The 23,352-nt window shown below is 50.4% G+C and overlaps 1 protein-coding gene across 1 annotated transcript in view; it reads right to left on the bottom strand.

The window, feature by feature from the left end:
* Window positions 1-1,437: 1,437 nt before the first annotated feature.
* Window positions 1,438-23,352, bottom strand: part of LOC135192796 (deleted in malignant brain tumors 1 protein-like) — a 157,323-nt gene continuing 135,408 nt past the window's right edge. The window contains 8 exon segments of the mRNA XM_064176179.1: window positions 1,438-2,680; window positions 11,943-12,241; window positions 13,740-13,758; window positions 13,858-14,094; window positions 14,097-14,171; window positions 14,669-14,983; window positions 15,770-15,841; window positions 15,844-16,069. Coding sequence (XP_064032249.1) covers window positions 2,562-2,680; window positions 11,943-12,241; window positions 13,740-13,758; window positions 13,858-14,094; window positions 14,097-14,171; window positions 14,669-14,983; window positions 15,770-15,841; window positions 15,844-16,069 — 1,362 coding nt within the window. The 3' untranslated portion in view covers window positions 1,438-2,561.

Below are 23,352 nucleotides of genomic sequence, written 5' to 3'. Positions count from 1 at the left end.
CAACAAGACAGCGTCAGGATGTTCACCAGGGACAGCCCCAACCCCTCAACAGCACTTCCCAAGAATCTCCTCCACAGCCCTACAACTTCAGGAGCAGATCCAAGTCCTGCTCAGTCCTCACCCCTCAGCTCAAAGGGAGGACATCCCTTGCCAACTGGGAGCTGGGAACCCCCAGAGCCATCCTGTGCTCAGAGTTCCTGGCTGATGGGCAGGCAGCACAGGCAGTGTCTGAGGAGGCTCCAAGGCTCATCCTACCTCTTGAGAGCATCCAGAACCAGAACCACAGAAGGTCAGGGGCTAGAAGTGACCTCCAAAGCTCATCCAGTCCACCCCCCCGGCCAGGGCAGGATCACCCAGAGGAAATCACACAGGAACACATCCAGGCAGGGTTTGAATATCTGCAGAGAGGGAGACTCCACAACTCCCCTGGGCACCGCCCGCTGCAGTCTTCTGTCACCCTCACAGGTTAAAAAATCCTCATGTTTCCATGAAGCTTCCTATGCCTCAGCTTTGCCCTTTGTGCTGTCATTGGGCATCACTGAGTAGTGCCTGGCTCCAGACTCCTGGCACTAACCTTTACATCTTTATAAACATCCATGAAGTCACTTCTCAGGCTCCTCCTCTCCTAGCAGCAGACCCCCAGATGCCTCAGGGTGTCCTCGTAAGAGAGATGTTCCACTCCTGGCTCTGCACTGGAATCTTTCAAGCAGTTCTATGACTCTCTTGAACTGTGGGGCACAGAACTGGACACAGTACTCCAGATGCAGCCTCACAAAGGCAGAGTAAAGGGGCAGGAGAACCTCTCTGTGTGTACAGTTCTGGAGCTCTCAATGCAACAAAGACAGGGAACTGTTGGAGTGAGTTGAGAGGAGGCCACAAAGATGCTCAGAGGGCTGTAGCAGCTCTGCTATAATGACAGGCTGAGAGAGTTGGGCTCTTCAGCCAGGAGAAGAGAAGGCTTCAAGGAGATCTTGGATTGGCCTTCCAGTATCTGAAGGGAGCCTACAGGAAGGCTGGGGAGGGATTACTGACAAGGTCTTGTAATGACAGGACAAGGGGGGATGGGTTTAAACTTGCAGAGGGCACATTTAAATTGGATGTTAGGAAGAAGTGCTTCACAGTGAGGGTGGTGAGACACAGGAACAGGTTGCACAGGGAGGCTGTGGATGATCCCTCCCTGAAAGTGTTCAAGGTCAGGTTGGATGAGGCCTTGAGCAACCTGTTCCATTGGGAGGTGTCCCTGCCTATGGCAGGGGCTTGGAACTGGATGACTCTTGAGGTCCCTTCCAACTTAACCCATTCCACGATTCTGAAACTCCCTCACAACCTACAGCCCTTCTGATCCACCCCAGAACAGCACTGCCCCTCCTGGCCACCAGAGCACACTGCTGGCTCATGGTTGTTGCAGAGGGGAAAATTAATTAATGCAAGATGATCTTTTCCAAAATTAATGTTGTTTATTTTGGTATTCAGAACTCTGCCAACCCCAACCACTCATTTTAACAATATCTTGTTTCTTACACAGCCACTGAAACATCCTCTGGATAATATCCAGACCTAGGAATAACCAGCAAAGCCTAGGAACATGAACTGAACTGGAAGAGAAGGTTCCCACAGTCCATATGGCACCTGCCCCGTAGATGGGCTCAGGGAGCTCTTTCTGCTCTATGGCAGAAGGCACTGGAGAATTACAAAGAGGTTTTTAAGCATTTACTCACAAATTATTATCACCCACTCAAGAGGGTAGCCACAGTCCAGACAGCGCCCAAATGCTCTCAGGGGACTCTGTCTTGTTGGATGTTGAGACTTGAATCTTCCTGGCTCCTGGGGACAGGACGCAGACAATCTCTGACCTTGTCTCCTGGCTTCTTCTGGACAATCTGTGTATGTGACCAGGAATTCTAAGCAGGTCCTTCAAGTGCAATAGCAGCATGGCTGAGCATAGCAGAGAAGCACAGCAAAGAGCAGGGAAGCAAAGCAGGTTGCTCACCTGCCTATCTCCTTTTGTCAATGTGAGCAGAGATTAATTGCCCTTTGGACACAGAACAGCCAATCAGGATGGCAGTTAGCCAAACCATATCCTATTAGGCAAAGCCACAGGCTCACTTTTACCCAATTTGGGCAAAGCACAGGCCTTGCACTAGGCAGGCACAAGCCAAGTGTGCACCTTACACCACAGGACCCTGGGCAGGCCAAACACAGTGGCTCCAGGTTCTTTTGTGTCTGTTTCCCATGCTTGCCACTCTGGTGGAGCAAAAAAACATGTCTAGGCAAGGCAGGACATGTATAAGCCACAAGAGCACATTGCTGGCTCATGGTGTCAAAGGGAAAGGGGAAGAGTGGTCAGAAAGAGGAGCAAGGGATGGGTGGAGGTCACAGCAGGAAAGGAAACTCCTTCCAGCACCAGCCCCAGGCAGAAGCAAACTTCCTGCCCCAGCTCTGCTGATGTGGCTGCTTTGAACAGAGCTGGTTTCCAACCACACTCCTTCTGCAGACGCTGATGTCCTCTTCTCCAGCAGCAGAACTCCCCTAGGGGGTTGTTAGAAGCTTCTGCTTCGCATCTACCGCTGCCGTCGCTTGGTCTTGTACAGAAAAGCCCCACAGAACAGTGCCAAGGCTGCAAGGATGACTGGGAGCAGCACAGGGAGCAGTGGGAGAGGCTGTGGGGGTGTAAGAGAGCCTGTGAGGAGAAAGAAAACATCTCCTCACCCAGAGCTGAGGTACAGAAATCCCCTGAAGATGAGGAGGACCTTCTTTGAACCTAGGGGTGCTGGAGCCCTGGAGCAGGCTGCCCAGAGAGGTGGTGGAGTCTCTGTCTCTGCAGACATTCAAACCCTGCCTGGATGTCTTCCTGTGTCACCTTCTCTAGGTGACACTGCCTTTAGAGAGGGGTTTGAACTTAGTGATCTCCAGAGCTGCCTTCCAACCCCTACCATTCTGTCACTCTGCTGCAAGACACCTCCAAGATCATCAACTCCAAGTGTAATAGGTAATTGTAATTGTTTAATAAAGAAACATTTTAATAGAGTGTTAAGTATGCCTAGCTGCAAACGGCAGTGTAGGTACAGCTGTTGCAAATCAGGAAATATGCCTAACTGCAGAGGTCATGCTATATATGGTAATGTGCAAAGAATAAGCTAGCTAATTGCTAAAAATTTCAAGGACTAAGCTTTAGGTACATTCTTAATCTTGAGATAAGAGAGAACATGCCACATGTGGGACTCGGGACATTAATCAGTCATATTCCAAGGACTAAGCTTTAGGTACATCCTTAATTTTGAGATAAAACATGCCACATGTGGGACTCGGACATTAATCAGTCATGTTCCAAGGACTAAGCTTTAATTTTGAGAAGTGGGATTCGGGACATTAACCAGCCAAAGGAAGTCCATATATGGAGATGGGTTAACCAGAGGACACCTGAGGAGGACTGCTTACTTCATCCTCAACGACCACCAGAAGGGAAGGAAGACCCTAACCCAAAAGAAGGAACATGCGCAGAAAGGATGGGTTTATGTAATTTGCAGGGTGGAACAACGCAGACAACACAGTATAAATATAGGCTAATTAAGAGACTTGACACGGCAGTTGGCGGAGCGGTGACTCCCCTGTCGTCCAGCGCTGTAACTTTGCTCATATTCTACTTGCCTAATTGAATAAATTGGTTAATCTGGACACTTTGATTTTGAGTCATTCTCAATTTATAACAATTGGTGCCGTGACTCGGATCAGGGAAGGCAGTCTCTGACTCTGTGGGAAGGCACCTCTCGGGCTTAACCCGAGGTCCTGCTAGAGGGAAGAGAATTTGCTTCAACCTGACCAACGAACCTAAAACAGAATATTGAGCAAAGTGGAAAACCGGTCAATCCCATAAATTTTTGTGCACAGAAGTCCGGACGAAGACGCAGGACGCGTGAGTATACTGCACAGGGGTTGCAGGGGTACCGTTCGGGCGGGATTGTGTGTTCCCGGAGCCCGGATGAAGACGCAGGACGCGTGAGTATACTGCACAAGGGTTGCAGGGGTACCGTTCGGGCGGGATTGTGTGTTCCTGGAGCCCGGAAGAAGATGCAGGACGTGTGAGTATACTGCACAAGGGTTGCAGGGGTACCGTTCGGGCGGGATTGTGTGTTCCCGGAGCCCGGATGAAGACGCAGGACGCGTGAGTATACTGCACAAGGGTTGCAGGGGTACCGTTCGGGCGGGATTGTGTGTTCCCGGAGCCCAGATGAAGACGCAGGACGCGTGAGTATACTGCACAGGGGTTGCAGGGGTACCGTTCGGGCGGGATTGGGTGTTCCCGGAGCCCGGATGAAGACGCAGGACACGTGAGTATACTGCACAAGGGTTGCAGGGGAACCGTTCGGGTGGGATTGTGTGTTCCCGGAGTACAGCAACTGAGAGGGGGGCTGGCAGCTCGGCACCAACCCAAGCGAAGTGCGGACCCTTTAGTACTGCGGTTCCCATATCCCGCGAGGGACTGGGCCAGGAATAAGGGGAGCGAGTGTGTGTGTGACTATTGGTACTCCGGAAGATGGGAGCAAGGGGGGGGCAAGTCCTCTGATCCCATGGGCTTGCTGCCCAAGGAAACCCCCTTTTGTACAAGGATATGGGGGGGGAAAGAGATTAGTAAGAATGTGTTCTGGCCAACTTTTGGGTCCTCAGAGGATTGGGTCAGAGAAAAATTGAATATTTGAGTCAATAATAAATGACCCTTTAATCCAGAAGAAAGTCAGTATGCAGAAGTTTGGATAAAAACACCAGGACCAACTGCCTCATTATTCCCCTTAAAGGAAACAGGCAATAAAAAGGAGGAAAAGAAAGCTCTGGCTCCACATCAACAATTAAGTTAACTGAAACCCCTACTCCTCCCAGACGACGAACTAGAAGCCAGAAAGATGCCGTGCAATACCCTTTAAGGGAAATGCCTATGGGAGGACCTCAACCAACAATAGGGTACATTTCTGTACCTCTGAATTCAGGGGACCTGAGAGATTTTAAGAAAAATGAAATGGGTAAACTAATTAAAGACCCATTAGGAGTAGCAGAGAGATTGGATCAATTCCTAGGTCCTAATCTTTATACTTGAGATGAGATGCAGTCTATAATTAGTCAGTTATTTACAACAGAAGAAAAAGACATGATCAGAAGAACTGGTATGAGGATTTGGGATGCCCAACATGCCCAGGAACCTCAAGCAGACACTAAGTGGCCACTACAACGGCCGAATTGGAATAACCAGGATCCATTACATAGGACCCACATGTAAGATTTAAGAACTATTATAATCCAGGGAATTAGGGAAGCTGTGCCGCAGGGCCAAAATATTAATAAAGCATGCAATGAAAGATAGAAGAAAGATAAAAGTCCAACCGAATGGTTGGAAAGATTAAGAAAAGCATTGCAGTTGTATTCAGGAGTGGATCCTGATAATCCAATTGGACAAGCCCTGCTGAAAACTCAGTTCGTAGTTAAATCATGGGAGGATATTAGGAGAAAAATTGAGAAGTTAGAAGATTGGCAGGATAAAGGTTTAGATGAACTTTTGAGGGAAGCACAGAAAGTGTACGTTAGGAGAGAAGAAGAAAGTCAGAAAAGACAGGTTAAGTTGATGGCAGCTGCAGTCAGAGAAGGAAATAGGGGCAATAAAACCCCTGAGCGAAAAACGGTAGGAGCCAGGATGAGAAATTCAGATGAGGAAGTGAAGAAAAGAGAATTAGTAACTTGTTACTACTGTAATAAGAAAGGACATATTAAGCGAAACTGCAGAGAAAGGATTAAAGATGAGGAGATGCAGAAAATAGAATAGGGAAGTCAGGGGCTCTATCTTTTAGGGGACCGGAGTCATCAGGAGCCCTTGATAAAGATCAAAATAGGTCCTCAAAAGCAAGAATTTACACTCTTAGTAGACATTGGAGCTGAAAAATCAACAATCCAAACCCTCCCCCGGGGATGTGAAATTTCTAATTAAGTGAGGATAAATTACCTCGCTGGAACACAGAAGAGAGAGATAAGATACGACAGTTAAAAATAGAATTGAGTCAGGCTCCAGTCTTACCAGACTTAAAGCGGCCGTTTCATCTGTTTGTGAATGTAAGTGAAGGAACGGCTCTAGGGGTATTGACTCAGGAATGGGCTGGACAAAAGAAACCAGCAGCATACCTCTCAAAAGTGTTAGACTCCGTGAGTCGGGGCTGGCCCAGTTGTTTACAAATTATAGTTGCAAGAGACTAACAAAATTACCTTTGGGGGAGAAGTCATTTTATATGCCCCCCATAACATCAGGGGAGTATTGCAACTGAAAGCTGAAAAGTGGTTGACAGATAGCAGGCTTCTGAAATATGAAGGAATCTTGATAGAATCCCCCAGGTTAAATCTAAAATCAACTGCTGCTGTTAACCCTGCCGAATTCTTGTACCCAGGAAAAGAAGAAACATTGGTCCATGATTGTTTACAAACTATTGAGCAACAAACTAGGATAAGACCTGACTTAGAAGAAGAAGAACTTGACAAGGGAGAAATTCTTTTTGTGGATGGATCATCCCGGATTGTAGAAGGGAAAAGAGTATCAGGATATGCCATTGTCCAGTTGCTTAAAGGAGAATTCAAACTTAAGGAATCGGGACCCTTAAGTGCTAGTTGGTCGGCGCAAGCCTGTGAACTATATGCCCTATGGAAAGCCTTAGAACACTTAAAAGGGAAAGAGGGAACCATATATACTGATTCTAAGTATGCCTTTGGAGTAGTACACGTTTGGAAAAATCTGGGAAGAAAGAGGTTTTATAAACTCACAAGGAAAAGGATTGATTCATCAGGAATTAGTTAAGAGAGTTTTGGGAGCATTAAAAGGAACGCAGAAAATAGCAATTGTGCATGTAAAAGGTCACCAAAGGGGAACTAATTATCAGATTAGAGGAAATAACATGGCTGATACAGAAGCAAAGAAAGCAGCTGGGAATATACACGTTATATTGACAATGGCCATACAAAACAAGAACTATGGAAAGAGTTTTGATCTAAACGAAAAGGAAAAACTAAAACAAATGGGGGTAGTAGAAAAAGACGGCAAATTTGTACTGCCAGACGGGCGGGAAGTTTTACCCAAGGGACTAGCTGTAGATATACTTAGTAGAATACGTGAGAAGACTCATTGGGGAGCCCAAGCTTTGGTGGACCATTTTGAGCAACAATATACATGTGTAGGAGTCCACAACTTGGCAAAAGGTGTGATACTTCCCTGTGAAACCTGTCTCAAAGTAAATCATAGCCGTAAACAACAGAAGCCCCTTGGCGGGAGACCCCCTGCCTACCGACCCTTCTCAAATATACAAATTGATTTTACTGAATTACCTAAAGTTGGAAGATATAAATATTTATTGGTAATAGTGGACCATCTGACAAATTATGTAGAAGCATTTCCAACTGCTAGAGCTACTGCAAATCAGGTAATTAAAATATTACTTGAAAACATCATACCAAGATATGGGGTACCTCTAATTATTGACTCAGATAAGGGACCTCATTTTATTTCAAAAATTATTGGAGAATTGGTCGAAGTATTAGGGATTAAATGGGACTACCATACTCCATGGCATCCACAAAGCTCGGGAAAGGTAGAAAGAATGAATGCAGAAATTAAAAGTACTTTGACTAAATTGATGGTAGAAACAAGGTTATCATGGGTAGTGTTTACCAGTGGCATTGTTGATTTGGAGAACAAGACCAAGGATGGATCTGGGGGTATCATCATTCAAAATGTTATATGGGATGCCTTATAGGATTGAGAATCCTCAGGATAATGTATTAATAAGGGACCAAAAATTACAAGAATATATATCAAAATTGGCTGAACATAGGGAAATGTTGTGGAAAAAGGGATTGATTGTCCAGAGACCACCATTGAATTTGAAAATACATAATATTACACCAGGTGAATGGGTGATGATTAAAACCTGGAATGAAGAAACTTTGAAACCTAAATGGGAAGGACCTTATCTTGTGTTGCTCACTACAGAAACAGCGGTCCGAACTGCTGAACGTGGATGGACGCATGCCAGCCGAATTAAGGGACCGGTGCCACCCCAGTGGAAGATAACCAGTGTTCCTGGCGACACCAGAATAATCTTGAAGAGATGAGATATGATTATAGATCCTCTTGAATACGTTTTTGACCAATTTCGTTCTTTGCCTTTAGGAGTACAACTTACAATAGCGTTTTCAATAGCTGTCTTACTTTCCTTGTTAGTATTTTATTTGTGGAAAATTCTAATGTGTGGATACAGTGTGTGTTCATGAACCAAGATAATAGTGAAAGGGATTGGGCATTATATGACAAATGTGTTAGATTCACCAAGGACCCCACTACAGTTATATGTAATATAGATGTATTGATCTTTTGTGGAAAACCAGGGTGCATATGCTATCCATTTGTTTGTTTTAAATGCAAAAAGTGTCGAGAAAAATGGTGGGCTCATTGTAGAGACGGATTTCCCCCTAGGGGAGTATGTGACATTTGTTATAAGGAAGAGAGAGAAATCACATATCAAACTCTGCAATGCCTAGAATCTAGAGATCCCACTTCATTGTGGGACCCGCTACATTGGGTTTACGAAACCTTTGGAGTAAACCCAAACTTTTATTGTTTTAGCCCACGAGAATCTATACCATTTGTGATTGAATTAGCTCAGGTTCAGTGCCGAACGGAAGCTCTAGCCGCTGGATGTACTGAGTATATGGTCAAAGCGAAGGCTTGGCCAGCATACCTCAGATGACTGAATAAAAAGGGTAAAGTGCTCCGAGTGGATGACTCTTGCTGCCAAGAAGATGGAACGCCTCGTGGCTTGCTGCAACCAAGTCGACGAGCGAGGCAGAGGAGGATCCAAGGGGAGACTTGGAATAAAAAGAAAGTTCTGGCAGAACTTCCTAAGGACTGGTAAGCAAAGTAACTCAAAACTTAAGAAAGGTTTAATCATTTTCTGCATTTATTCATTCATCTGGATAGCCCCAACAGTGGGAGCAGGAACTGGAATTGCTTTAATAGTGAAAAGTCAGGAAATAAAATCATTACAATTGGCTGTGGATGAGGATCTTAACCGATTAGAAGAGGACATAAAGAAGCTAGCTACCTCAGTAAAATCACCATCCGAAGTGGCATTGCAGAATCAACAAGGACTGGATTTGGTACTATTAAAAGAAGGTGGCCTGTGTGTAGCCTTAAAGGAGGAATGTTGTTCTTAAGTAGATCATACCGGAGTGGTAATAGATTCAATGAATGAGTTACAGAAACGATTAGAGCAATGTAAAAAGGAAAGGGGTGATGGAAAATCATGGCATGAAAATTGGTTCAACACATCTCCATGAATCACAAACATCCTATCCACACTAGCAGGACCAATTATTGTAATTATTATGGTACTAGTATTTGGGCCATGTATCCTGAAATATATTACAAGCTTAGTTAAAAATCGCTTTGATACTGCTAAACTGTTTATCTTAGCTTTGAGCAGAGACACAGGTAATAATACTGTACCCACATCAGAAGAGTCTTACAATGAATCAGAAGCAGGAATGTAAATAGGTTTCTTTAATAAACAAATGAGAAAAAGAAAAAGGGGGGATTGTAATAGGTAATTGTAATTGTTTAATAAAGAAACATTTTAATAGAGTGTTAAGTATGCCTAGCTGCAAACGGCAGTGTAGGTACAGCTGTTGCAAATCAGGAAATATGCCTAACTGCAGAGGTCATGCTATATATGGTAATGTGCAAAGAATAAGCTAGCTAATTGCTAAAAATTTCAAGGACTAAGCTTTAGGTACATTCTTAATCTTGAGATAAGAGAGCACATGCCACATGTGGGACTCGGGACATTAATCAGTCATATTCCAAGGACTAAGCTTTAGGTGCATCCTTAATTTTGAGCTAAGAGAGAACATGTCACATGTGGGACTCGGACATTAATCAGTCATGTTCCAAGGACTAAGCTTTAATTTTGAGAAGTGGGATTCGGGACATTAACCAGCCAAAGGAAGTCCATATATGGAGACAGGTTAACCAGAGGACACCTGAGGAGGACTGCTTACTTCATCCTCAACGACCACCAGAAGGGAAGGCAGACCCTAACCCAAAAGAAGGAACATGCGCAGAAAGGATGGATTTATGTACTTTGCAGGGTGGAACAATGCAGACAACACAGTATAAATATAGGCTAATGAAGAGACTTGACACGGCAGTTGGCGGAGCGGTGACTCCCCTGTCGTCCAGCGGTGTAACTTTGCTCATATTCTACTTGCCTAATTGAATAAATTGGTAATCTGGACACTTTGATTTTGAGTCATTCTCAATTTATAACACAAGCACCAACCCAACACCACCATGCCCACTAAACCATGGCCCCAGGGGCCACACATTGTTTGGACACCTCCAGGATGCTGACTCCACCACCTCCCTCCTCAGGAGATGAAAGGACATCACAAGGACATGAGGAAACAGGCACAGGGTACACCCTGGCACACTCCCATTGGGTAGCACAAAATGCTCCTTCCCCCCATGAGGATGCTCAAATATCAGAGCAGAGGTGAGAAAGGTGTTGGGATCTCCATGCTCGGGGATTGGCACAGCTCCACTGGACAGGGCCAGGAACAACAGGGTCTAGAGTAAGACCAGAGGTCTCCAGAGATCCTTTCCAACCTGCACTCTTGTGTGGCCACCATTCAGCAAAGGAGATACAAAGCAAAGCTCCTGCTAAGACTCTGACACCACCAGGCACAGACCCCTTGGTGTTGCAGCACCTTTGGCCTGCTTGTGGCCACTCAAGGCCCACATCCATGCACCATCTGCTGCATCACAACAGCTCCTTCTGCCTCTATAGACCCACATCCAAATGGTGCCCTCTGCAAACCTCATCCCATGGTTGTCTCTCTACTCAGAGAAGCCACAGGGAGAGGGTAAGGCAGAGGTGTACCAGGGATGTACCACCAAGGGGACTGGGGAGGCCTCATCTGCAGCACTGCCCAGTTTGGGGCTCCCCAGGACAGGGAACTGCTTTGGAAGGCAGAGCAAAGGGCTGGAGAGATGCTGAGGGCACTGGGACATCTCTGGAGAGGAAAGGCTGAGGGACTTGAACCTTTTGAGCATGGAGGGGAGCAGGGGAGCAGCCTGAGGGGGGATCTGATCACTGCTGCTCAATACTTCAAGGCTGGGTGGTGGGAGGGTGAAACCAGGCTGTGTTCAGTGGTGCCCAGTGACAGGAGAAGGGCAAAGGGGCACAAACTTGACTGTCAGAAGTTCCATCTGAACATGAAGAAGAACTTCTTTAATTGAAGGGTGATGGAACGCTGCAGCAGGCTGCCCAGAGGGATGGAGTCTCCATCTCTGGAGACATTCAAAGCCCACCCAAGTGCCATCCTGTGTAACCTTCTCTAGGTGAACCTGCTGTAGCAGGGGGGTGGACTCAATCTCCAGAGGTCCCTTCCAACTCCACTACTCTGTGATTTGAGTCCAGGTGGTTCCCAAGCAAATGCATCCAGCTCTTGATGACCCACTGGGTGCAAACAACCTTGAGAACTCTCTGGGAGAAGAAACTATTCCTCGTGGCCAGCCTAAACCTCCCCTGGGGCAACCTGAGGCCATTTTGCCTCCTTCTATCACTTGTTTCATGGAAGAAGAGACCAACCCCACCTCACTCCAACCTCCTGCCAGGGACTTGTAGAGAGCAATGAGGTCTCCTCTCAGTCTTCACTTCTCCAGGAGAACACCTCCGGCTCCCACAGCCACTCTCAGAAGATGTGCTCCAGACCCTAGGTCATCCAGACCAACTCCTCTGCAGTGAGCAGGGACATCCAACCAGAGCAAGTTGCTCAGAGCCTCACCCAGCCTGACCTGGAATGCCTCCAAGATTGGGTCATGCCCAGGCCCTCTTCTGCCCCAGTGATGGCCACGTTACCTGAGCACACCACACCAGCATCTTCCCCATGGTGGCAGCTGATGGCTTCCTCCATCCTGGATGGGCACTGAATGAGGTTTTCTTCTGCCCCTGTGCACTCAACCTCACTCAGCCAGATCTGGTGGGCACCAGGCCCAAAGTAGGCCGAGCCTGGAGCTGAGATGGCTTCTCCACAGCCCAGCTGCTGACACACCACTTCTGCATCACTCAGGTCCCACCCGTGGTCACACACAGTCCCCCACTGCTGGTTGTGGAGCAGCTCAACCCTCCCGGAGCAAGGGCTGGAGCCATTCAGCAGCCTGACCTCAGGAGGCTCTGAAAGGGAAGGACAGGAGAGAGGCTTAGCTGGCCCTGGAATGATGAAGGACATGAGGAAGTCAAACATGGATCAGTTTCTTGCCCACGTGTTGGAAGATGGCTCCTCAAAGAGTGGCCACCCACAAGGGGATGTGGAGATTGTCACCAGTGGCATCTGATCCCATTTCTGGTGCCCTCGGGCATCCAAGAAACCCAGGAGGAGGTGGCTGTGCCCTGGGGTTGAACGGCAGCCTCAGGCCCAGCTGGAGAGGGGGCAGGAAGCCAGGACATTGCAAAGTGCCTCTAGATGCTGCTGTCAGAACCATGGAACTGCTGAGCTTGGAGGAGACCTTAGATCATCAAGTCCAAGCACTGCTGCTAAGCCACTGCCACTGCACCACATCCATGTCCTGGCAATGCAGCCACACAAGGTGGACCCAAGGGAGGGGGGAGGGTCAAGGGGCTTGATGCTGTGGTGCCACCACGAGTGGAAAGGACACAGCAGAAGGGGCTGAGGGACCAGCCAGGGGATTATAGGGAAGAGCAAGGAGTAGGTGAGGATGGACACTTGTTAGCCTGGGAGAAGGGCCTCATGGTGGCCAAGGGGAGCTGGAGCTCTCAGTCAGCCTCCAATTGGTTCCTGTAGGAGCAAGAGGCTCAAGGTGAGCAGAGCAGAGGAGGGTCTCAAGCAGGTGGCCCACTGACACCAAGCTGTGTGCTGTGGTCAGTCTGCTGGAGAGATCCATCCAGAGGGATCTGGACAGGATGGAGAGGTGGACCCAAGCCAATCTCATGAAGGTCAACAAGGCCAAGTGCAAGGTCCTGCACCTGGGTTAGGGCAACCCCAACAACAAAGCCAGGCTGGGTGAGGAGTGGGATGAGAGGAGGAGGAGGAAGACTTAAGGGTGCTGGATGCTGAGGAGCAAAACATGAGCCAGCCATAGGCACTGCCAGCCCAAAGAGCCACCCACAGCCTGGGCTGCAGCAGGATATGTGTGGTCAGCAGGTCCAGGGAGGAGATTCTGCCTCTCTGCTCTGCTGAGACCTCACCTGCAGCACTGCCTCCAACTCCAGAACCTCCAGCACAAGAAGGACCTGGAGCTGCTGGAAGGAGCCCAGAGGAGGCCACAAAGATGATAAGAAGGCTGAAAAACCTCCTCTATGGTAACAGGCTTGGGGTGTTCAGACTAGAGAAGGTTCCAGGGAGGCCTTAGAGCAGCCTTCCAGTACCTGAAGGAGCTCCACGAGTGCTGGGGAGGGACTTTTTCTAAGCTCCTGTGGTGACAGGATGGGGAGCAATGGGTGGAAACTGGAGCAGGGCAAATGGAGACCAGAGAAGAAGAAATTCTTTCCAGTGAGGGTGGTGAGACACTGGCACAGGTTGCCCAGGGAGGCTGCAGATGCTCTCTCCTTAGAGATGTTCAAGACCAGGCTGGATGAGGCCTTGAGCAACCTGGGCTGGTGGGAAGTGTCCCTGCCCATGGCAGAGGGGGTTGGAACTGGATGAGCTTTGAGGTTCCTTCCAGTTGAGGCCATTCTAGGAGTCTCCACTCAGTTATCCACACACCAAGGTTGCTCCTTCCAGAGCTGCAGCAGAGTGGGGCAGGGGGGGGCTTACCCAGGCACACCACACTGGCATCTTCTCCATGGCTGCAGTTACTCTCTCCCCATGGCCTGGCCCTGCAGTCAGCGAGGGCAACCTCAGTGCCCGTGCAGTTGACATTGTCCAGCCAGATGGGATCATGCCCCGTGCCAAAGTGAGCCTTGGTGGGGGCAGCTATGGCCCTGCCACAGCCCAGCTGCTGGCAAACCACTGCTGCATCGGCCAGGTCCCAGTAGTCATCACAGACACTTCCCAGTGCTGGTTCTGCAGGACCTCAACCCTCCCGGAGCAGTGGTGGGAGCCATTCAGCAGCCTGACCTCAGGAGGTTCTGAAAGGAGTGGAGAGAGGACACCGTGGGATGGTGGACATGCAAGCAGCCAGTGCTGGGTGTGAGCAGGGAGGATGGGAGGCAGCAAGTGCTGGGTGTGAGCAGGGAGGATGGGAGGCAGCAAGTGCTGGGTGTGAGCAGGGAGGATGAATCTCCACTGCTCAGTGTTTTCACAAAGAGATTTGAGGATTCTCCTGTGGAAAGAGCTTCACCAAGGGAGCAGCAGCCTGGGCTAGTGAGAGGTGTCCCTGCCCATGGCAGGGTAGTTGGAACTGGATGATCTTCGAGGTCCCTTCCAACCCAGCCCATTTTAGGATCCTGTGAAAGGTGGTCCTGGAGCTCCTGCAGCGTTGGCACCTCACAGAATGGTAGGAGCTGGAAGGGACTTCTGGAGATGACTCAACCCAACCTCCCTGCCAAGGCAGGTCCACCTAAGAAAAGGTGGCAGGAGAGCAGGTGCAGGAGGGTGACCTCAGCAGCAGCAGAAAGGCACTTACCTGAGCACACCAGGCCAGCATCTTCTCCGTGGTGGCAGCTGTGGACTCCTCTTGGCTCAGCCCTGCACTGGGAGAGGGCAGACTCGGTGCCATTGCAGCTGACCTCAGACAGCCAGATGGGGCCATGGCCCTGGCCAAAGCTGGACAAGCCCAGGGCTGCCAGTGCAGTGCCACAGCCCAGCTGCCTGCAGACCACCTCTGCATCGTTCCTGTCCCAGCCCCGGTGGCACACAGTGCCCCACTGCTGCTGCTGCAGAACCTCCACCCGCCCGGCGCAGCGGTGTGGGCCACCAGCCAAGCGAACAGCCATGGGGTCTGCAACGAAGGACACCAAGAAGCCATCAGGGAGGGCTGGGGCCTGCACATGGCAGCTCACACAGGACTGTGGCCCCCTCTAGTCTTGGCTCCCTGCTGTGACACCACTGTGGAAGAGGGATTCCCACGGGAGCCAGCAGGGTCACTCACACCATGGAGATCAGAGTCCCTGTGCTTGGAAGAGACCTTGCAGATCATCCACTCCAACCAGTCTCAGACTCTGCCCAGGCTGGGGCTAAGCCATGGCCCTCAGCACCACATCTCTGCAGCTGTTAAACCCCTCCCGGGACAGGGATTCAGCCACCTCCCTGGGCAGCCCAAATCTGTGCTGGTGCAACTTGAGGCCATCTCCTCTTATCCCCTCACTTACTCCTTGGGAGAAAAGCCCAACCCCCACCTCTCTCCAACCCCCTTTCAGGGAGCTGTAGAGAGCAATGAGGCCTCCCCTCAGCCTCCTCTTCCCTAGACTGAACACCCCCAGGCTCCCTCAGCTGCTCCTCCCCAGTCCTGTTCTCCAGACCCTTCCCCAGCTTCCTTGCCCTCGTCTGAACCTGCTCAGCCCCTCAGTATCTTTCTTGGAACGAGATGCTCAGAGGTTGTCCATGTGGGGTGAAAATGAGCCCAAGGAGCACTGACAGGATCTTCCCTGGTTCCTCGCCCTCATTGTTGTCATCTCTAATTAGCAGCCTTGTTAATGCCAGGGGAATTATTGTCACACCCTCGGGGCAAAGCCAGCTCAGCAGTGGCACAGATGGTGGCACAGAAGAATGCAGTGGGGAGGGTCACCTGAGCACACCACGCTGGCATCTGCTCCATGGTGGCAGCTGTGGATGCCCCAGTCCTGGACTCTGCACTCAGGGCAGCCTCTGTGCCCTGGCAGATGACGGTCTCCAGCCAGAAGAAGTCATGTCCTCTGCCTAACCTGGCCCTGCCAGGAGCAGAGATGGGAGCACCACAGCCCAGCTGCCTGCACACAACTTGGGCATCCTCCATGTCCCAGCTGTTGTCACAGACAGATCCCCACTGCTGGTCGTGAGGCACCTCCAGGTGCCCGGTGCAGCGGTTTGCACCATTCACCAACCGCAGCTCTGGGGGCTCAAGGAGACAAGTGAGCCAATGTGGCATGGTGTCCAGGGGGCCTACAAAGATGTTCTGTTGCTGTTGGCCATGATGTGGACAAGAGCAAACCAGCTCAAGCTGTACTCAACAGGGGCATGGTGCCCATGGGGCCTCCAAAGGACATTTTCTGCTGCTGTTGGCCATGTTCCCAGCACTTACTCCTTGGGTATAGAGCCCAACCCCCACCTCTCTCCACCCTCCTTTCAGGGAGCTGTAAAGAGCAATGAGGCCTCACTTCACCTTCCTCTGACTAAACTGCTTGGGGCAGTGTGGTTGGAAAGCTGCTGGTAGAAAGGGACCTGGATGTTGTAAAGGACAAACAACTCATAGGAGCCATCACTGTGCCCAGGTGGCACAGAAAGCCAAAGGCATCCTGCCTGGGACCAGAAATGCTGTGCCCAGCAGGAGCAGGGAGGCGACTGTCACCTTGGACTCTGCTCTGCTGAGGAGGTGCTGAAGGCAGGGCAGAGGAGGGCAAGGAAGTTGTGAACAGCCTGGAGAATAAATCTGATGAGGAGCAATTGAGGGAGCTGGGGATGGTTAGTGTGAAACAGGGGAGGCTGAGGGGAGACCTCATGGCTGTCTACAGCTACCTGAAAGGAGCCTGTGCAAAGGTTGGTGCTGGTCTCTTCCCACGGGTCATTAGTGACAGAACAAGAGGGAATGGCCTCAAGCTGCCACTGGGTAGGCTTGGGTTACATGTTCTTTCCCAGCAGCAGTGGTCAGGCACTGGAATGTGGTGCCCAGGGAGGTGGTGGAATCACCAACCTTGGAGGGGTTTAGAAGTCGTTTGGATGTGGTGCTTGGGGCTACAGTTTAGGGTGAGCTTTGCAGAGCAGGGCTCTGGGTTGGCCTTGGTGATCCTTTGGTGCTTTTCCAACTGGAATGTTTCTGTGATTCTGTACAGGAGCTGCTGGGAATCAAAAAGGTCATTTACAGGTTTGCAGTGGAGCCAGTGGAAAAATTCAACCTCTCCACAGCTGTTGGATGGGCACTGCTTCACCTGGCAACACCCAGAGAGGATTCCAAACAACTGCAACTCCTGGAAGACAGATGTGGCAGGGGATGCTGAGCTGGAAACTGTACAGACTATGCCTTGATCCCTAATGCAAGCTTACAGGGGGAGGCTGAAGTGGAGACCCTCCCAAACAACACACAGTGCTGTACAGAGGTGTGAAATTCAGTGGCAATAAAGAGGGAAGCAGCACAGAGGAAAGCTGTGGAGAAAGGAGTTGTCTTTGTTGGCACTGGGCACAACACCTCTGTGGGAGCCAATATGTGGAATGAGAATCAGGACTAGAAAAGGAGGTTAAAATGTACCCCCCCTCCAGTGTACAGGTAAGGGTGAGTGGGCACTGGGAGTGCCCAGGGTCAGCTGATGTGGTGGAGCTGGCTCAGAGGCTGGACTCAACCATCTCAGAGGTCTTCTCTAGCCTCAATCACTCTGATATTCTGTCCTGCACCCAGAACAATCCTCCCTATCAATACAGGTGGGGGAGGAGGTGATGGAAAGCAGCTCTGAGAAGGACTTGGGGGTGCTGGTGGATGAGAAGCTGGATAGGAGCAGACAGTGTAAGCCTGCAGCACAGGAGGCCTCCAGTTCTACAACTCCTGTGACAAGGATCACCTGGAGGGGCTGGGAAGTGTCCAGAGAAGGCCCACAAGGATGAGCAGAGGGCTGGAGCTGTGCTGCTATGGGGACAGGCTGAGATCTGGAGAGGAGAAGGCTCTGAGGGGACCTTACTGTGGCCTTCCAGGGTCTGTAGGGGGCTACAGGAAAGCTGGGGAGGAACATTTCAGGCTATCAGGCAGTGACAGGACTCGGGGGGGGGGCAGAGCAAAACCAGAAGTGGGCAGATTCAGACTGGATGGTAAGAAGCTGTTCTGCAGCATGCAGGTGCTGAGAGACTGCCACAGGCTGCCCAGGGAGGTGGTGGAAGCCTCAGCCCTGCAGGTCCTTAAGGCCAGGCTGGATGTGGCTGTGAGCAGCCTGCTCGGGTGTGAGGTGTCCCTGCCCGTGGCAGGGGATTGGAGCTGGGTGGTCCTTGGGGTCCCTTCCAGCCCTGCCACTTCTCTGCTCCTCTGCTCCTCTCCCCTGCGTGGCCATTGCTGTGCCCAGCACTGCACACAACTCGCCGGACAATGACTGCCGAAACAGTTTTAGCTGTTAACTCTTCTCTATTCCTTTCTTCCAAGTGTGGGGAGATTTGTAAGGACTTGTTTCGGACCCCAAAGTTCTTTTTTTACACAATGCTCTAAGTGATGACCATTCCCAGCTCCAGCCTGCTTTGAACCGGCACCGAGCCGCACCCCAAAAGCCTTAAAACCGCCAAAGAAACCCCAAACATCCAAATCCCTTCGAGATCTGCTACCGAACAGTGAAAACTCTTCAGAGTCCCTTTAGCAAAGCAAACCAAAGCCTCACCTGGAGCCATCCGCAGCTCCCCGAGCGCCGCCGCCGCCGCTCCCTGCTCCCCACGGCCCAGGCGGAGCCGCCTCGGCGGGAACTGCACCTCCCGGCTCGTCCCGCCCCGTGCTGCCCTCCCCCCGCTAAGCACCGAGACCCTTTCCCCGCTCCGCTCCCCCCTCGCCGCTTTCCTCACCCCTCACCGCCTCAGCCGCCGCTCACGCTCCGGCAGCTCTGTGGCGACAGCGAAGCCTGCGCCCAGCTCCCGGCGCTCCGCGGCTGCTGCTGTCCCTCCGCGGCAGGGAAGATGTCGCCGGCGGCTGCGGCTGTTTCGGCGCGCGGAGCGGGGAAGGGGCGGGGCCGCGCGTTCGGCGGCTCTGATTGGCTGCTGCCCCCCGCTGTGGGCGGGGCTTCCTAGCTGGGCCGAACCTCCGCTGCCGCTCGGCTGAAGCCTGCGGAGCTGCGGCGGGACCGGGACCGGGACCGGAACCTTCGTCCTCGGGGGCCCTGTCCCGCTGACCCGCGAAACGAAGCCCAAACCTCACGCAGAGTTCCGCAGCAGGTCTGTTCTGTTACAGCGCTGGGCGCAGGCAGGATGGCTCCATCACTCCTGCACACCCCATGCTGGCACAAGCCACAGGTAGTGTCCCAAGAGCAGGCATCTTCCTCACAGGAGGTAGGGTTACTGCAGTGACTTCTTGGAGTGCATAAACAGAGCTAATTTCCATTCTCCACCCCAATTCCAACCCACCCCGGGGGTCTGGAATGGTTACCTGCGGTGAACATCCCACACAGTCTTCCTCACAGGGTCATTTTCACCGCTGCTCATCAGACCCTTCTTTATTGCTGATGTCAGCATATCTCTGCTCCTCCTTTATCTCCTTCCTGCTTTCCTTAGTCACTGCAGGGCTGGGTCTTTACAAGATCACATATCACAGACCTCAGTAAGTCACTGCACACACTTCTGTAGTAGCTGTTGTTTAGTTTGCAGATTATCATCTGATTACTATAAACAAACATCTCTGCAGAGTTTGGTGTTTTATGGTTTGCCACAGGCACCCTCAAAATGTGCATCTGGTCTGTGAGGCCTTTTACCATCATTCCTGGATTTTTCTTAGATCATTTCCCCCCCTTTTCTTATTAATTAGCAACTTTGTTTGCTACATGTTACCAATTTGATCCAAGCTTCTCTTAAACACTTTCTTGATTCTATTTGTTGTCTTAATTGATGCTTTTTCCAGTGGCATAGCTATTTTCTGTGTCTCTGCTACACCAAAGGAAGCATCAAGCTAAAGCACAGATTAATATTCCCATAGCTATAAGCACTAATACAAATGCAAACAACTGCTTCAACCATCCAAAATTAGGCAGCCCAAACGTTAATTTGTCCCATAATCCTTGAAATCCCCACGAGGGATTGTCCTTTGCTACCTCATGCAATGTTCTTCTCTGCTCCCATAGTTTTTGTGCATCTCTTTCACTTTGTCCTGACTGATCCATATATGTACAACAGGTAGCATTACTCAAGGTGCACAGCCCTCCTGTTTGGGCTGTACTAGCATCCAAAGCCAGCCTGGTTTGGAGTGTCACACTGCTCAGAGACTGCACCTCCTCTTTTAGTCTCTGCAGTGCATCAGCAGTGGAGTTAGTAATTATTGCCATTGTGGCTGAGATCTTTACTATTGCTCTTTCCAGCTCTGCTACTCCCAGTGCAGGGATTAACACTTGGACCAAACTATGCTATCCAGAATTGTATCCATCAGGGGGGTTTGCTACTCTTTGATTCCTTCTCCAAAGAGTTCTCCAGTAGCCTTTGGGCAGGATTTCATTGTGGAGTCAGGTAACCTGCAGTGCAGACTCCTGCCCAATTTTGAGGTAAACTCTTTCTGGCATAGTTATCTCCACATAACCACCAATACCCATAAGGTAATAAGCAATCAATCTGATTTAGTAGGGCTACACCAGCCCCTACAACATCCAGCCTCTTCACCTTAGAAGAGGTACAATTTGTTCCTTGAACCCATGCCCTGTCTCCTGAGACCTCCCCAGGAGAAGAGTAATTGCAGCTGCAGCCTAATGTTACATTTTGCCACCCTACCTCATTTCCAGTAGCTTCATTACTTTCTACAAAAAGTCTTTGTTGAGGATCCACAATTAGAAAGTCAAACTTTGGACCTCTCTTCCCTGACTCATCTTCCCCATGTTGGCACTTCAGGAAACCACCACTGGATGTGGTTACCCAGAGCCGTGGCCCCCAGGTCCAATTCACAGAAGCTACCCCAAACAGTGGGGTCCACATTTGGCCACGGGGGAGTTGGGTGCATCCCCAGCAGTTAGCAAGATTAGCCTGGGAGGCCAACTCTTGGCCAACACTTAAGTACACTTTTCCTTCCCATGCCCCAGCAGTTATAACCAATCAGCTTATCACAACTCTGGATACAGCTTGAGTTTCAAGGGACCCTGGGGCTCGAGTTTCCATTCTCTCACTGCAGCCTTCTTGACTCAGGTGTGGTGGATCCAGGCAGTTTGTTCCTTGGTCTTGATAGCAGTGAAGGATGTTAACAGGACTTGGAATGGTCCTGTCCACTTCAGCTCGAGGGGGTCATCTGCAGCAGACCTGACATGTGCATAGCCTCCTGGTTCCACACTGTGCGCTGGCCTGTCCGCTCCCCGAGCTTGTGAGGTCACTCCTTGCTTGTTGGTTTTTGCGAAGTTTTCCTGTATCTCTTTAACATAACAGCTGTGTGTCTCCTCTCTGAAGGGCTCAGGCACCACATTTTGCATGGTCTGTGCTGTGTGTGGACGACCAAGCAAACTTTCAAATGGACTGAGCCCTTCCTTTGTGCGCTGCTTGGTTCGAGCGCGGAGCAGTGCAGGAGGCAGTGCCTGTGGCCAAGGCATGGCTGCTTCCTGGTCAGTCTTTACTCTTTGAGTTTTCATTTGGTGGTTCATCTTTTGCATCTGCCTACTTGATAAGGGCTGTGCAACTGCTAACCAATATCACAGTGTCACAGTATCATCAGGGTTGGAAGAGACCTCACAGATCATCAAGTCCAACCCTTTACCACAGAGCTCAAGGCCAGACCATGGCACCAAGTGCCACGTCCAGTCCTGCCTTGAACAGCTCCAGGGACGGTGACTCCACCACCTCCCCAGGCAGCCCATTCCAGTGTCCAACGACTCTCTCAGGGAAGAACTTTCTCCTCACCTCCAGCCTAAATCTCCCCTGGCTCAGCTTGAGGCTGTGTCCTCTTGTTCTGGTGCTGGCCACCTGAGAGAAGAGAGCAACTTCCCCCTGGCCACAACCACCCTTCAGGTAGTTGTAGACAGCAATAAGGTCACCCCTGAGCCTCCTCTTCTCCAGGCTAACCAATCCCAGATCCCTCAGCCTCTCCTCATAGGGCTGTGCTCAAGGCCTCTCCCCAGCCTCATCGCCCTTCTCTGGACACGCTCAAGCATCTCAATGTCCCTCCTAAACTGGGGGGCCCAGAACTGAACACAGCACTCAAGGTGTGGTCTAACCAGTGCAGAGTCCAGGGGCAGAATGACCTCCCTGCTCCTGCTGGCCACACCATTCCTGATGCAACAAGGAGCTTGCTTGTACTGGTCTTGTGACAAAATGAGGTCCCCAATCAGAGGAGATGGCAGCAGCTACCCCAAAGCAGGGTATGATTTCGTGCAGAAGTACCTTGCTTACCTCTCAAGCTTTGTTTGTGTGGCATGGGAAAGCCTCAGGCCAACCTGAAAAGGTATCAGTTAATACCAAGAGGTGTCAGTACCTCCCTTTTCTGGGCGCTTCCATAAAAATCAGTCTGCCACTGTTGCCCAGGGGAGTTACCTTTACCCATTTGCCCCAGCACCACTTTTCTTGTCACTTTGGGATCAGTTCTTAACCACACCTCACGTTATCTGGTTACCTGTTTGACTGTGGCATGCAGCTTCCTTGCTCTACCCTCCTGTGCCAGCTCTTGACAGTTGCCTCTGTACCCCAATATGTTTTCCTGTGCTCTGCCTGAACAAAGGCCCATGGTACTAGAGATGATCAGTTTCCCATCAACAGTTTTGGCCCACCCTTTTCCAAACCTAACCCCAGACATATCTTTTGTCAGCTTTTGATCTTCCTTGCTGTGTTTTGGTTCAGGCTCCTCCTGTTCTACAGTAAGTTTACCATCTGGTATCCAGGCAGCACTTCTATTGCCTTTCCCTCTGTTGCCACCTTTATGGCTCTCTGATCAGCCATTCTGTTTCCCTTCTCTGGATCTGTGTCTCCATTCTGATGAGCTTTGCAGTGCATGATGGCCACCTTCAAGGGCTTCTGAACTGCTTCCAAGACTTTCAAGATCTCTTCTGCATGTTTGATACCTTTGCCCTGGGTTGAAAGTAACCCTCTCTCTTTCCAAACAGCCCCATGTGCATGTACTACTCCAAAAGCATACTTGGAGTCTGTCCAAATACTGGCCCTCTTTCCTTGGGACAGTTTGAGAGCTCTAGTTAGGGCTATTCTTTCTGCTTTCTGAGCAGAGGTATTGCTGGGTAAGGCTTCTGCCTCAATTACCATGTGCCATGGTCTAGTTGACTGGATAGGGCTGGGGGATAGGTTGGACTGGATGATCTTGGAGGTCTCTTCCAACCTGCTTGATTCTATGATTCTCTGATTACCTCTTCAGTGGTGGTTGTAGCATATCCAGCTTTTCTTTCTCCTTGGATCATGAAGCTGCTTCCATCAGTATGCCACTTGTAGTCTGCTTCTTCCAGTGGATTCTCCTTCAAAGCTGGCCTGCTGGGGTAGGTGGCCTCAATGGTTTCAGGCAGTCGTGGACCACTGGTTCCCCATCATTGCCTT

Source organism: Pogoniulus pusillus, chromosome 44 (assembly GCF_015220805.1).
Source record: "Pogoniulus pusillus isolate bPogPus1 chromosome 44, bPogPus1.pri, whole genome shotgun sequence".
Lineage (NCBI taxonomy): Eukaryota > Metazoa > Chordata > Aves > Piciformes > Lybiidae > Pogoniulus > Pogoniulus pusillus.
Note: the sequence above shows the minus strand (reverse complement) of the source record. Positions and strands in the feature narration are given on the sequence as shown.